Source organism: Erythranthe guttata, chromosome 5 (assembly GCF_056151865.1).
Source record: "Erythranthe guttata isolate IM_541 chromosome 5, IM_541, whole genome shotgun sequence".
In the NCBI taxonomy this organism is placed as follows: domain Eukaryota; kingdom Viridiplantae; phylum Streptophyta; class Magnoliopsida; order Lamiales; family Phrymaceae; genus Erythranthe; species Erythranthe guttata.
Genome location: NC_142537.1, coordinates 1,085,115 through 1,097,208, shown reverse-complemented (window position 1 = coordinate 1,097,208; position 12,094 = coordinate 1,085,115). Strand labels below are relative to the sequence as shown.

Genomic DNA, 12,094 nt, shown 5'->3' with positions numbered 1-12,094 from the left:
CCCCCCAAAAAAAATTATGTGAAGGAAAAAGGTTGGAAGGCCCAAACGGATAAAACCGGCCTATGTTGCAAGGCGATGGGCTCAGTTTTTAAGATTAGTCCAACTCGAGTTAGGCATCAAATTTTTGTGATTGTATACATTTTGTTATATACATAATATAATATATAGTATTTATTTTCATAACCAAATTGGTGAGAGGTCCACAAAGCAGCCCAAAATATTAGATCGTTATATTTAAGCAAATTAAATTTGGAAATTGGGTGGCCCATTTCAAGAAAAGTTGCCTAGTTGAGGGTGACAATTGCATGGTCAAATTCCGAGTTCTACATAGTAGTAATTAAAGTTTTCGTCCCTATATTTTACCGGCGAAATAATTTTAGTCTTCAAACTTTTGTGGACACAAAATTAGTCGCCAAACTCGTTATTTTTTGACATTTTTGGTTCGGCTGTTAAGTTGGATGCAACTGTCACGTGTGGCACAGTGGCGTCTATCTAGCGGTTAAAAGCTGAGCTGAAACACATCATCAATGTATTTGACATATTAAACATGAGATGGACTGACACGTCATGCTCTCCCCCTATTTCTATTCTGAAATCCATAATCCCGCATAATTCTTAATAAACTCGTAAACCATGGCCCTAATTGATAAATCTTGTGGGAAACTTGGGATTAGGTTTGCTAGAGCTTACGAGATTGAGAGAGTGAAAGAAAAAAATGGAATTTAGGTTACAGAAACTAGGAAGAGTGTGTTACAGCTCGACTTTGACCTTCAAAAGTACGTCACGTGCGCCGAACGTGTCAATTCCGTCAATATTAACTTGAAAACTTGACGGCCGAACCGAAAGTGTCAAGAAATGGTGAACTGATTTTGTGGCAATAAATCTTTGAGAACTCAAAACCGTTTTAAAGTTAAAGTATAAACTGACGAAAACTGTAATTAACCCCGAGTAACCCAACATACATGTCACGCGGACCATGGCATATAAAGCTTTTGAGTAATTAGCTCAAATTAATAATGTTTCTACCCTAATTAGAATGAAGATGGGTGAAGATGATGAGTTAGACTAGATTTTGGGGGTGAAACTGAAATATTTTTGAAACTCAAGTACTCGAAAAGAATCAGCAGCAAGTTCAGTACCCCATTAGTAAATTAAAACAACTCATATTTTTTTACATTAACATTGTCATATTGCCTTGATAATTAAGCTTTCATTAGCAATAATTTTTGCTCCATTCCTGTGATTACTTATGATTGATTAGGTAGTCAGTCCTCTGTATATATAATATTGATCTTATAAAATATAATCCAAATAATAATAATAAATAAATAAATAAAATCAGACATATGATTTGATACATCATATGTTTGTTGTCTAGTGCCACCATGTCTTTTTTTTTAATCTGTAATAATAATTAAATGATGAGAATCACTTAGAAAAACACATATAACTATATATAAGTAATAATAACATACATCAATAATATATACTTATAATATATCACATAAAATTGATCATATATGAAACACATAATAAAAGTAATAATTATAAATATATAATCAATTATTTTAAAAATATTAATTAATGTCATAACTGATGAGCATCGACTGCTCGATTAGTTACAACTTTGGCCGAGTCGTGGTCGATGCTCTTAGTCCGGTTCAGGCTCGGGAGTCGGTGCAGCCTGCATCGGAACGAGCCTACGTGGGTCGTCGGAGAGCACAAGCAGTTATGCTTAGTCATACTTCCTTGCCTAGTCAGCACTTGACCTTCTGCCGGAATTTCAACCTTCATATTACCTTTGTTGATATTGATCACTCCTTCTTTTTCCATTTCTTTTTTTTCCTGAAATAATTAATAATTATCAAACAGTTGATATATTTTCAGACAGAAGAGAAAAAAGTGAATGAATGGTTGAGGTTTGTAGTACCTTATGAAGAGGTGAATAATTGTTTTTTTTTATTTTATTTTTTATTTTTTCTATTTAATTTTGAGTTGGTCATAAATAAGGATATAAAGATAGAGGAGTGGGCTATAAAGGGATATATATGAATTATTTATGCTCAAAGATAAGAAAAGGTGGTGGGCATTAAAATACACCACTAATTAAGTTGATATATGTATATACACAGGCCTGCCAAACACTTCAAAATATATCATGCCTATTGAAATTATTAATATCAAATAGTTTCAAAATATAATATATATATATATATATAACTGCATCAGCACACGAAGCGCGTATTGAAGATATTAATATCAAATAATTTACATTGCTGACGTCTTAAACTTTCCGATAAAGTTGATCTCATTGGATAATTATTATAAATATTAATATTATTATTTATGAGATTTATTTATTTGTTTCACATGTATGAAAAATGGAGTATCATCAAATTTGTATTGACGGCCACCACAAGAAATCCATCCCTTTTTGTAAGGCTCCAACTACTCTAGTATATACACATCCTAAAGAAAAATAATAATAATAATAATAATAATAATCAACAAGAATCCCATTTGGATGTTTGCTTATTTATTTATGTATTTATTTATTTACATATTTATTTATTTTGTGTTGGATTAATCATGAGAGGGCCCCACCTCAATATATAATATCCCATACCTAAATCCTAATATATATTGTGGAAGACAATTTGTATTGTTTGTTGAGTGTCAATTTAGCTTATCAAGATGCATTGTATTTTGTGTGTGGCACTTTCTCTACCTTAAGATCATATTCATCATCTATAATGGAAGATAAGGTGGCATTTTATTATTATTATTATTATTATATATATATATATATATATATATATATATATATATATATATATATATATATATATATATATATATATATATATATATATATATATATATATCTTGCTTTGGATAGGATGTAAAGTTGTAAACAAGATATTTGATTAAGAATGATGTAACAATTAATTAATTAATAGATCACTCCTAATATTATTGAATTGTTTACTAACTTATTCTAAAATATTTGATTTTGTACTCTATTCTTCGACCAACTAGGTTAACCCCTTCCGATTTGATAATATTTATTTTGTTTATTTTTTTTCAAGGTTATTATGGAACCTGCAATAAATTATATAGATGCACTGGTGAACTCACACTCTCGTTTAATAGCTTGCGAGTCATACGAAAGACATAAAACATAATATGCTAATCGTGTTTGTCAACCTCGACTCAGCAGATGTTTACAAGAGGATTCAAACCGATAATATTTATTTTGGATAAAGGTTATGTGGTACTTATTTGGAAAAAAAATGATATATGCAGAAAATTATTTAATGGGCTTGTGTTTATCTCAAATTGGGACCCTTAAATTGGGCTTGTTGGATTTGAACAATGATTTGAATGGGCTTATATCAATTAAATAATTGGGCTATTAGTCCACCTGGCTTCGGCCACTCGATTCGTTAAAATTCGAATTCAATTAAATGATAAAACTTCCATTTTGATTTCCAAAACTTCAAATTTCTTCTCCAACGGAAGCACCAAAGGGGTAGTTTTTTTAATACTTCATATTCCAGAGGTGCATTGTATGACCCTTTTCGATCTTGAAGCATTTGTCGTCAATCGATTATGTGAACGTGTTGTTACAAAATCGGAATTATTCAAATCGAAATCGGAAAAATATAAAAGGGCACATGATTTAAAACAGAAAATACAATTTATGACGTCATTTTCATTCTCAACCACAATATAAATATGTAGTTGACAAAAGACATCCATAATTAGCTTAATGCCCTAACATAATCCTGCAATCAAACGTAAGACAAAATCTAATTAATAATTAATTAATCATTACATTCCATGAAGTTCCCAAAGAAATCCTTAAAAATCATTATCAATAATCCCAAAGAAATCCCTAGTGTAATTCAACCGTGGACAAACTATTTGACAATAATAATTATCAGTAGAAACACCTTTGTTACAGCCAGTTTTCACTTCCTCCACCGCCGCCGCCGGAGGAGGAGGAGGAGCAAACGAATCCGCCGCCGCCGCCTTGGAATAACCAGGGAAAAACCCATTTAGAACTTCTTGCAGCAAGCCTGAGTTTGACCTCTCGGTATGGAAGAAACCCATGCAATCAGTTTCACCGCCGGTGGAAATGGAAACACCATTTGTGAAGACCTCGGAAACTCCGGCGGCGGCGTTCGTCGGAGTGGGCTGAGCAGCGGTTGCGTTGCATGAAGGATTAATATACATCGAAGAAGAAGACCCCATAAAAGAACATGTAGTAATGTCGAGAGAATTATTTCTTTTCATCAAGGAAGATACAGTGAAATCAAGATTAGGGTTTGCTGCAAAAGGAGAAGACGACGGTGCGACGTGGCGGGAGCCGAAGATGGACGGCTGGGATGATTTGTCGTAGCTGAATGAAGGGACGAGATTATCTGAACCAGGGTGGTTGGTGCTCATAGGGTAGAGAAAATTAGTTCTGGCCTTGGCGCCGCGCATAGCACGGGCTGCGGTGTCGTAAGCGCACGCCGCCTCCTCGGCGGTGTCGAAGGTGCCCAGCCACCGCCTCTCTTTAGAGTGAGGATCTCTGATCTCCGCCGCGTACCGGCCCCATGGACGGCGGCGCACACCTCGGTATCTGATTCCGCCGCCGCCGCCGGAGGGTGGGGGTGGTGGGTCTTCTTTCTTCAGGGGCCTCTTGTTGGTGGTGGTGTAGCACCGCTTTGTTGCGGCGGTGGTGGGATGATCTGTGATGGAAGTGCGGTGGTTGTGCGTCCTTCTGATGAGAGCTTGTTCCATTGTTTGTTCAGATTAATTATGAGATAAATTGTTACAGTGCAAGATTTGTTTTTTAACCTGAAAGTGTGTGATAATAAAGTGTGAAGAATGTCGTGTGTATATATATAGAAAAAATAAAATTGTAATAGAAAAATTATATATATTTTATATATATATATACACATATACATAGTACGTACATCTATAAACAAAATTACTTAATTATAAGACTTATATATTGATCTTTCCTTCTTTAATATTATACTCCATAATCTACTGTAATTGAAACGGAATTTTTTAATTATGTCGATTTTAACCCTAAATTTTTCGATTTATAAGCAATATTTTCCGATCCAAATTTGAAGATCCTTCTTTCGCATTTACTATCATTTTCTTTTATTGAAATTGGAACACACGAGGTTCCGATCGATCGTCTTCTAACTTCCGAAAAAACTATTTCGAAAATTTTACTTATTATGCTAATCTGAATTCTTTGGGACATAGGGTGAATTAGTTTTCATTTCCAAAAAAGTAAAAAAATTAATATAACATTCGGAAATGCTAATTTTAATTTGATCCTTTTCCATTTTTATTCGTAATTATATCCAGAGATTAAAAGGATAGTTCTTAACCAAAAAAAAACACATAAAAACGGAAAGGTTAAAATTAAAATATATTAAAAAAAAAAAATCGAGATTAAAAAAAAAATATAAAAAAAAAAAGAAGGCGTTAATTCCGGAAAAACGTGATTAACCAAAGGACGATTTTGTTTACTATTTTCAAGGAGATGTACTTTTTCCTACACACCTTTCCCTCTGCATGATTATAATTGGCGGCGCCTTCAGATTTTGTCTCTCTATTTTTGGTGCACTGCCACTCTGTATTATTTTTATTTCTTACAGATTCAAAATAATAATAATTATTATTATTATTATGTTTTGACCTCTAATTTAATTTGTTCTAATTTCGTCTTTTGTTGTTAGCAACACCAGAGTATTAATTGTTGTTTCAGATCAACTAATAAAGCTCTAATTTTTCACATGCTTTTGTCTCTAACTCTCAGATGCTGATGTGATTTAGCTAGGGTTTTTGTATCATATATATATATATATAAATATATATATGCCCAGTAAATACTCATATGTTTCATAAATTTGAATTAAACACTACTTAAAATCATTTCAGTACAAGTAAAAAATTGTATAACTGACACTCCGATTAATTAAATCAGAACTATTAACACCGATATTTAAATTACTACAGATATTCATTTTGCAATATAGGTTGTATTTTGCAAATCAAATTATTCATTTTCTTTATAAATAAATAAATAAAATTTCAAATGTTTTTTCTTCTCTCAGTTTTTTTATTTATTATTTTCCTATGTATAAGAAGGGAACAATAAAAGGGTAGTGAATTTTAACGACAGGAGAGGGAGATCCTGTCAGAGGATGTAGTATCAATATTTGCAAATCCTATTTATTTATTAAATTATTTATTCTTGTCTCTGCAGAAGAATTTCAAATCTTTTCGAGCTTTAGAATACTGTGCCTAATTAGCTTTTTAATTATTCCTAAAATAATATTTATTTATTTATGTTTTTTATATATATATATAATGAATTGATGGAACTAACAGATCAATTCTTGATCAATAAGATCACCTTCAATTCAAGTCTTATCTCTCTGAAATAATTAGTACATTTGCAGCAGATTAACAACAACACTTTATTCAGAGAATTGAATGGATACAACCCCAGACTCTAATTAATTAATTAATTAATTTAAATCAAAATGCTATTTATTTATTTTCGTTTAATATAAATAAATAAATAAAAATAAAAAATCGAATATAATAAATATTAATTTTGGATTAGACGTATGGCTGTCAACTCGGAGCAGCTTTAATTTGTTTACCATAATCGATGTTCATGTCCCTATATATCTATACGTTAAGTACGTAATAAATAAAATTTAATTTATTATTAATATATAAATTAATTAATTACCTCTAATAATTTAAAGAATCACATGATGAGCTAAGCCTGAGTTCAAAGTTGAAAGTGTTGTTGTTCTGAAACCCTAAAAATTAATTAAAGTGATTCTGCTTCACCTTCCATGGCAATTAAAGATTTCGTTGTGTTAGTTAAACAAAGATGCATATATCTTCTGTTTTGTCTTAAATTTGTCTGAGTTTCAGACAATGAATGCATGCGTATATATGTATATATGTTAACACAGTGTTTGTGCCAATTTCATGCAACCCTAATAAATATTTATTTATTACACCATGAATGGAAAGACAAATCAAATATCCTCTTCAATTTATTTATTTCTATTGCAAATTAGAATTATATATATATATATATATATATATATATATATAATTAAATGTGTTCAGAAGGAGGATGTCGGGCTTGACATTCAATCAGGCAGGAAAAGTTGCTTTCGCGTGCAACCTAATTACAGTGACAACTATATGGCTGAAAAAAAATATTATTAATAATAATAATAATAATAATAAAAAATAAAAATTATGGTACGACGGTTGATGTGATTTACATTAATTGCATTTAATATGAAAGTAAAGTGAAAGTTAACAAATACACATACACTATAATGCATAGATGTTATATCATGGAGCTTTTAAATTTATTTTAATGTTTATTTTTGTTATTATAAATGAATGTGTATGATAAGATAAAGCGCGCATGAGCAACCCTAGTTGTGTGTATGTGTGTGTCGTGTCGTGTAAATCATATTGCACATAATTTTTAGAGGTAATAATCATATAATAGGGATAGATAGATCACTGATTTTGGCAGCGCACGTGCCATATTTCAGGATCCTAGATTATTATTACAAGGTCAACATTTTGCAGAGGACCACATTTTTTATTTCATCTATTATTTTTCATAATTACTAGTGAAAAACTCTTGATTTTCAATTATCTTTTAGTGTATCAAGGAGAATAAATATGAATAATACTTTTTTATCAGGTCAAATCCTTGAAATTGTTCCAGGAAAAGTTCGGAATTTGGAGTTAGCACTCTAAAGGCCAAGTTAGTGATTTTCAAAAAAAAAAATAAAGATCCGTTATACCCGTACATGGCTAGTAATGTCTAGTATTTATAAGAGAAAGATTCGAATGTCAATTCCTTCTTCATCCTATTTAAACCTGTCTAATCATCTTAGGCCCCATTTGGTAACCGAAATTAGCTAAATACTTGGACTTAATTTGATGTTTGTTATCCCCAATAAACTGTCGGATCGACCCGCTATAATTATATAATCATGGCTTATCTTGCATTCTAGTGTGTTTTTTTTGTTGGATGCTGGAATCTACAATTGGGTTTCATTACACTATTTAATCTTATCTTGACTAATCTTATCTTGCCAATCAAACGGTGCCTTAGTACAATATTTCCGGATTTCGCTTCGTATGGATTTCGCCTCTCCTAAGTGCTTTCTTTGGGCTGGACGTGTTGACTGGGCCAGAATAGTAGTAATTTGAAATTGACGGTTTGATTTAACATCAATGGGCCTCTTAATGGGCTTTATTAAATGTGACATGTCCAAATAAAAAACAGGTTGTTAATTGGGTTGTATGCGTGCGAATTGTAAAAGAAATTCAATTTTCGTCCATTTCAATTCGAAAACAAATTTATATATATTTCCAAAAAAATTAAAATTCAATTTTAAAGCAAGTGACATTTCGCCTGTAAAAAGTATGATCCAAGGAACAAAATTTCAAATTTAAAACAAATAAAAACAACATAAAAGACAGATAATCAACACCATCTTCGTTTTTTTTACCTTCGTTCAACAGTCTGATATTAATATCTTGCACGGCGAAAAATACTACAAACACGACAATGAATTTAGAAACGAAAAACATAAAATTACACTAGCCTGTATTCCCATCCAGAGATCCTTCTCAATTTCTTCATACAAAACTAGAAAATTCATTCAATATCATATCAAAATTCAGATAATAATTACTAAAGAACAAAATTCGGGAAAACAAAATAAAATCAAGAAATCGAGTGCTAAAAGTATCACGCTAGTTTTACAAGGGAGCCAAAATTGGTCTCGTCGCTGCGCATTCTAATGTCCAATTGAGAAGATTAGTCGTAACTCTTTTTGTCAACAAATAATATATATCTGATGAACTTAAATAGACAGTACCCGTACATTATAAAGTGAACGTCTTTAAAGCACAGCCCTTTGTCTTTCAGGTGCATCTTCATGCTCGACCTAGCACACGTATCATAAGAAATGTTTATTTAAATACGAGCGCAGTTACATGATTATACCAAAAGTGCTAAAAAGCTAAGCAAAATAATAAAATATTATCATTTACCTCAACGTGTACTCTGACTTTCTTCTTGGATTTGGAGTTTGGTTCTTCTTTCTCCAGCTTTCTTGCAGAACTCTTCCTATCTCTCTTACGGTCAATATAGACAGTCTCTTCATCGTCTTCTTCATCATCATCATCATCCATGTCAGCTGCAAAAAAAAAAATTATTAAAAAAAAAGTTTGATTTTCAGTTAAGGCGTTAAACAGAGAACTATGCAAAGCACTAAAGAGTAGAAAAGTTTTACCATCGTCATTTATCATAGCACGACCACCAAAATCTTCCATATCTTCCTCTTCTTCAAGTTCCTCATAGCCTTCGACATATTCAGTACCATATTCCTGCAAATATCAATCGCATGGTACTGTGAGCAAAAATACCATACTAACTGAGGAAATAGGACCTCGTTTGGTTCCTAAGATAAGATCCGATTAAATAAATCTTCTTGTGGAAAACCAAATATTATTATTGGACCATGGAACGTTCAATGAATAATCTCCCGAAAAAACAAGATGAGACTACTATTTAATTAATCATGGCTAATCTCTCCAACCAAACGAGGCCTGGGTAAATAGAATTTGTTGCATACCTCCTCTTCTTCCATTTCATTCATTTCAGCCTCCTTACTAAGGAGTTCTTTGTACTTTTGTATCGGATAGAGATCACCATAAAGTCCTTGCTCGAGACGTTCAACCAACTCCTTTTCAATAACCTACAAAATAAATTTACGATCAGTGACTGTAGTATGTGTCCGGTACTAGAATGACAAATATATATATATATATAAACAAACAATAAGGCGAACAGGATTACATTATCCAATTGTGCTGCCTTCTCAGCCTTCTCCTCTCTCCGAGCCTCTCTTTTCTTTTCTTTCGTGGGCACTGTCATAATTTTCTCTCTACACACAAAAAGCAGCGAAGTAAGAGCATGCCGAAGGTGGTCAATAAATAGTTACTGAAACAGAAAAGGGTTATCTAACATTGTCAAAACTGTCTAAAAAACTGTGATCTACAAGACAGATTACATCTTTTGCCACCACGTAAGAACATTTAACAACTTTACATTAAGACTTCACGTATTCTTAATAAGAATCACATGTTGATAACTTCCTCTGATTTTCAAAAACTAGCCAACCCGAATTTCTATTAATTAGTGAAGGATAAGAACTATCATGATGGATAAACTTCTAGTTCCTAATTGTCAATCGGCACCTTCTTTTTCAGCCCTCGGGCTACTACGTTTCACGTGTACAATTGTAATGCTAGTATATTTTTTAAGAGTTGAAATTAGATCCCCTCATCTCTAGGGTTTGACCAATTTGGAAAATTTCAGCCGGCTTAGCTAATGGGACAAATATTCTCTGCTTTTCTTTTACAGATCAAAAACAACCTCTGCAATTAAATATGCGAACTAAATAACTTGTTTTAATCTCGTTTTTACTTCAAATCAGTTCGTACCCAAGACAAGAAGAGCAATAACAGCTATAGTTTAACATTATAGAGAAGTTTTTAAGTATATAACATTCTCTTCAATCTGAAAATAATGTTTGAATTTTACCTACAGGCCCACAACCTATGTCTATACTAAGCGAAAGTTACACGTAACCAGCTTTTCTAAAAATTACGACTCTGAAAAAAAAACGGAAAATAAGTAAAACTGAGAAAAAGCAGAAGAAAGCAAAGTGAACCTTGTCTTTAAGGCAAGTTTCCTCATGCGTATTCGCATCTGTGTCATCTTAGTTAATCTCTGTTTTGTTTTGTGCACCAGTAACTTAGGCCAGTATATCTGTTAAACACGTCGACAGAGTCGAGGAAAAATCAAACATCGTAACATGAATACTGAAGTTAACTAACAGCAGAACACAAATCAACAATTACCAAGTGTTTGTCAATAATCTCGAGGGCCTTTTCATAATTCCTTGGCAATTTGACTCTTTCCCACAACTTTTTAGGCATATGTGCCCTTTCTATGGTCTTCATATACAAATAAAAAACACCTGAAAAAAAAACCGAAAACCACACGATACACGAAACATTCAGCTACAAAAATGAACTAACTAGTAAGAAAATGACTGAATCAGAATTAACCTAATTCATTATTCCACTAAATAAAAATTAACAAAATTAATTACAGAATAAAATACCTTCATGCTCCCTTATAGTAGCATATCGACTGTTAGCGAGTGGGCAGGAGCTCCGATTACAAGTTCCGGTCACGTTATACGGGTTTCGACAGAATATTCCAGTTTCAATTCTATTAACAATATTTGACAATAAAATCCACAAATTATCAATCCACATAAACACAAAGGATAGAGAAACCCTAAATTTACGGAACCGCAAGAAAGAAAACCCCAAAAAAAAAAACTTACTTGGACATAAAACTGCAGTGGTTGTGTCTGATAACTTGCCAAATGACCTCATCGTGCTGCATCTTTTACTGATTAATCTGATAAATGCGAAGAGAACGACGAGAAAAAGGAGAACGTTTATCGGTGTTTTTTGAGGGTTTAAGCAAATAGCAATTGGGAAAATAAATTAGGGTTTACGGGCTTCACTGCACCCTTGGGGAACAGCGGTGCCTGCTGCGTGCGTGCGGTGGGCTTATGTATTGTGTAATTGCCGATACTGTCCTGCTGATATATTGTATTGCCGACTTTGTCCCTAAGGGTACAAAGGGAAATTTGGCTGCAGATAAAAATAATATATATTCAAATATAGGAATTTTAATTCGGAAAAGTAATCATTTAATACTTTTTTATATAAAAGTACGACATAATAACATAATATTATATTCTTGGATATTGCGAATTGACGATAATACACTTCTGATAAAAAAATAAAATAAAAAAACTGATATATTGAAAATTACAATTTTCACCCATCAAGTTTCAACTGATTTCACATTTGATCCCTCAAGTGAAAAGTGATGACTGATGGGCAAACTTTTGATTCTGTCAATAAT

At 32.4% G+C, this 12,094-nt stretch overlaps 2 protein-coding genes across 3 annotated transcripts; both read right to left on the bottom strand.

Moving 5' to 3' along the window:
• Positions 1-3,851: 3,851 nt before the first annotated feature.
• On the bottom strand, positions 3,852-4,791 carry LOC105974605 (uncharacterized). The gene has a single exon (XM_012999718.2). It carries the CDS (start codon positions 4,789-4,791, stop codon positions 3,865-3,867), a length of 927 nt encoding a protein of 308 aa, XP_012855172.2. The 3' UTR covers positions 3,852-3,864.
• A 3,858-nt stretch (positions 4,792-8,649) lies between these two features.
• LOC105974795 (MAK16 protein-like protein) lies at positions 8,650-11,744 on the bottom strand. Of its 2 annotated transcripts, XM_012999950.2 has the most exons (9): positions 11,502-11,744; positions 11,274-11,383; positions 11,008-11,126; positions 10,818-10,915; positions 9,941-10,028; positions 9,717-9,839; positions 9,375-9,468; positions 9,133-9,278; positions 8,650-9,026 (listed from the first exon to the last, which is right to left on the bottom strand). In XM_012999950.2, the coding sequence occupies exons 1-9, from the start codon at positions 11,561-11,563 to the stop codon at positions 8,982-8,984; spliced, it is 885 nt and encodes a 294-aa protein (XP_012855404.2). In that variant the 5' UTR covers positions 11,564-11,744; the 3' UTR covers positions 8,650-8,981. The 2 variants fall into 2 exon arrangements, with proteins under 2 accessions (XP_012855404.2, XP_088674551.1); XM_088818425.1 differs by having other exon boundaries at positions 9,133-9,468.
• Between the last annotated feature and the right edge of the window lie 350 nt (positions 11,745-12,094).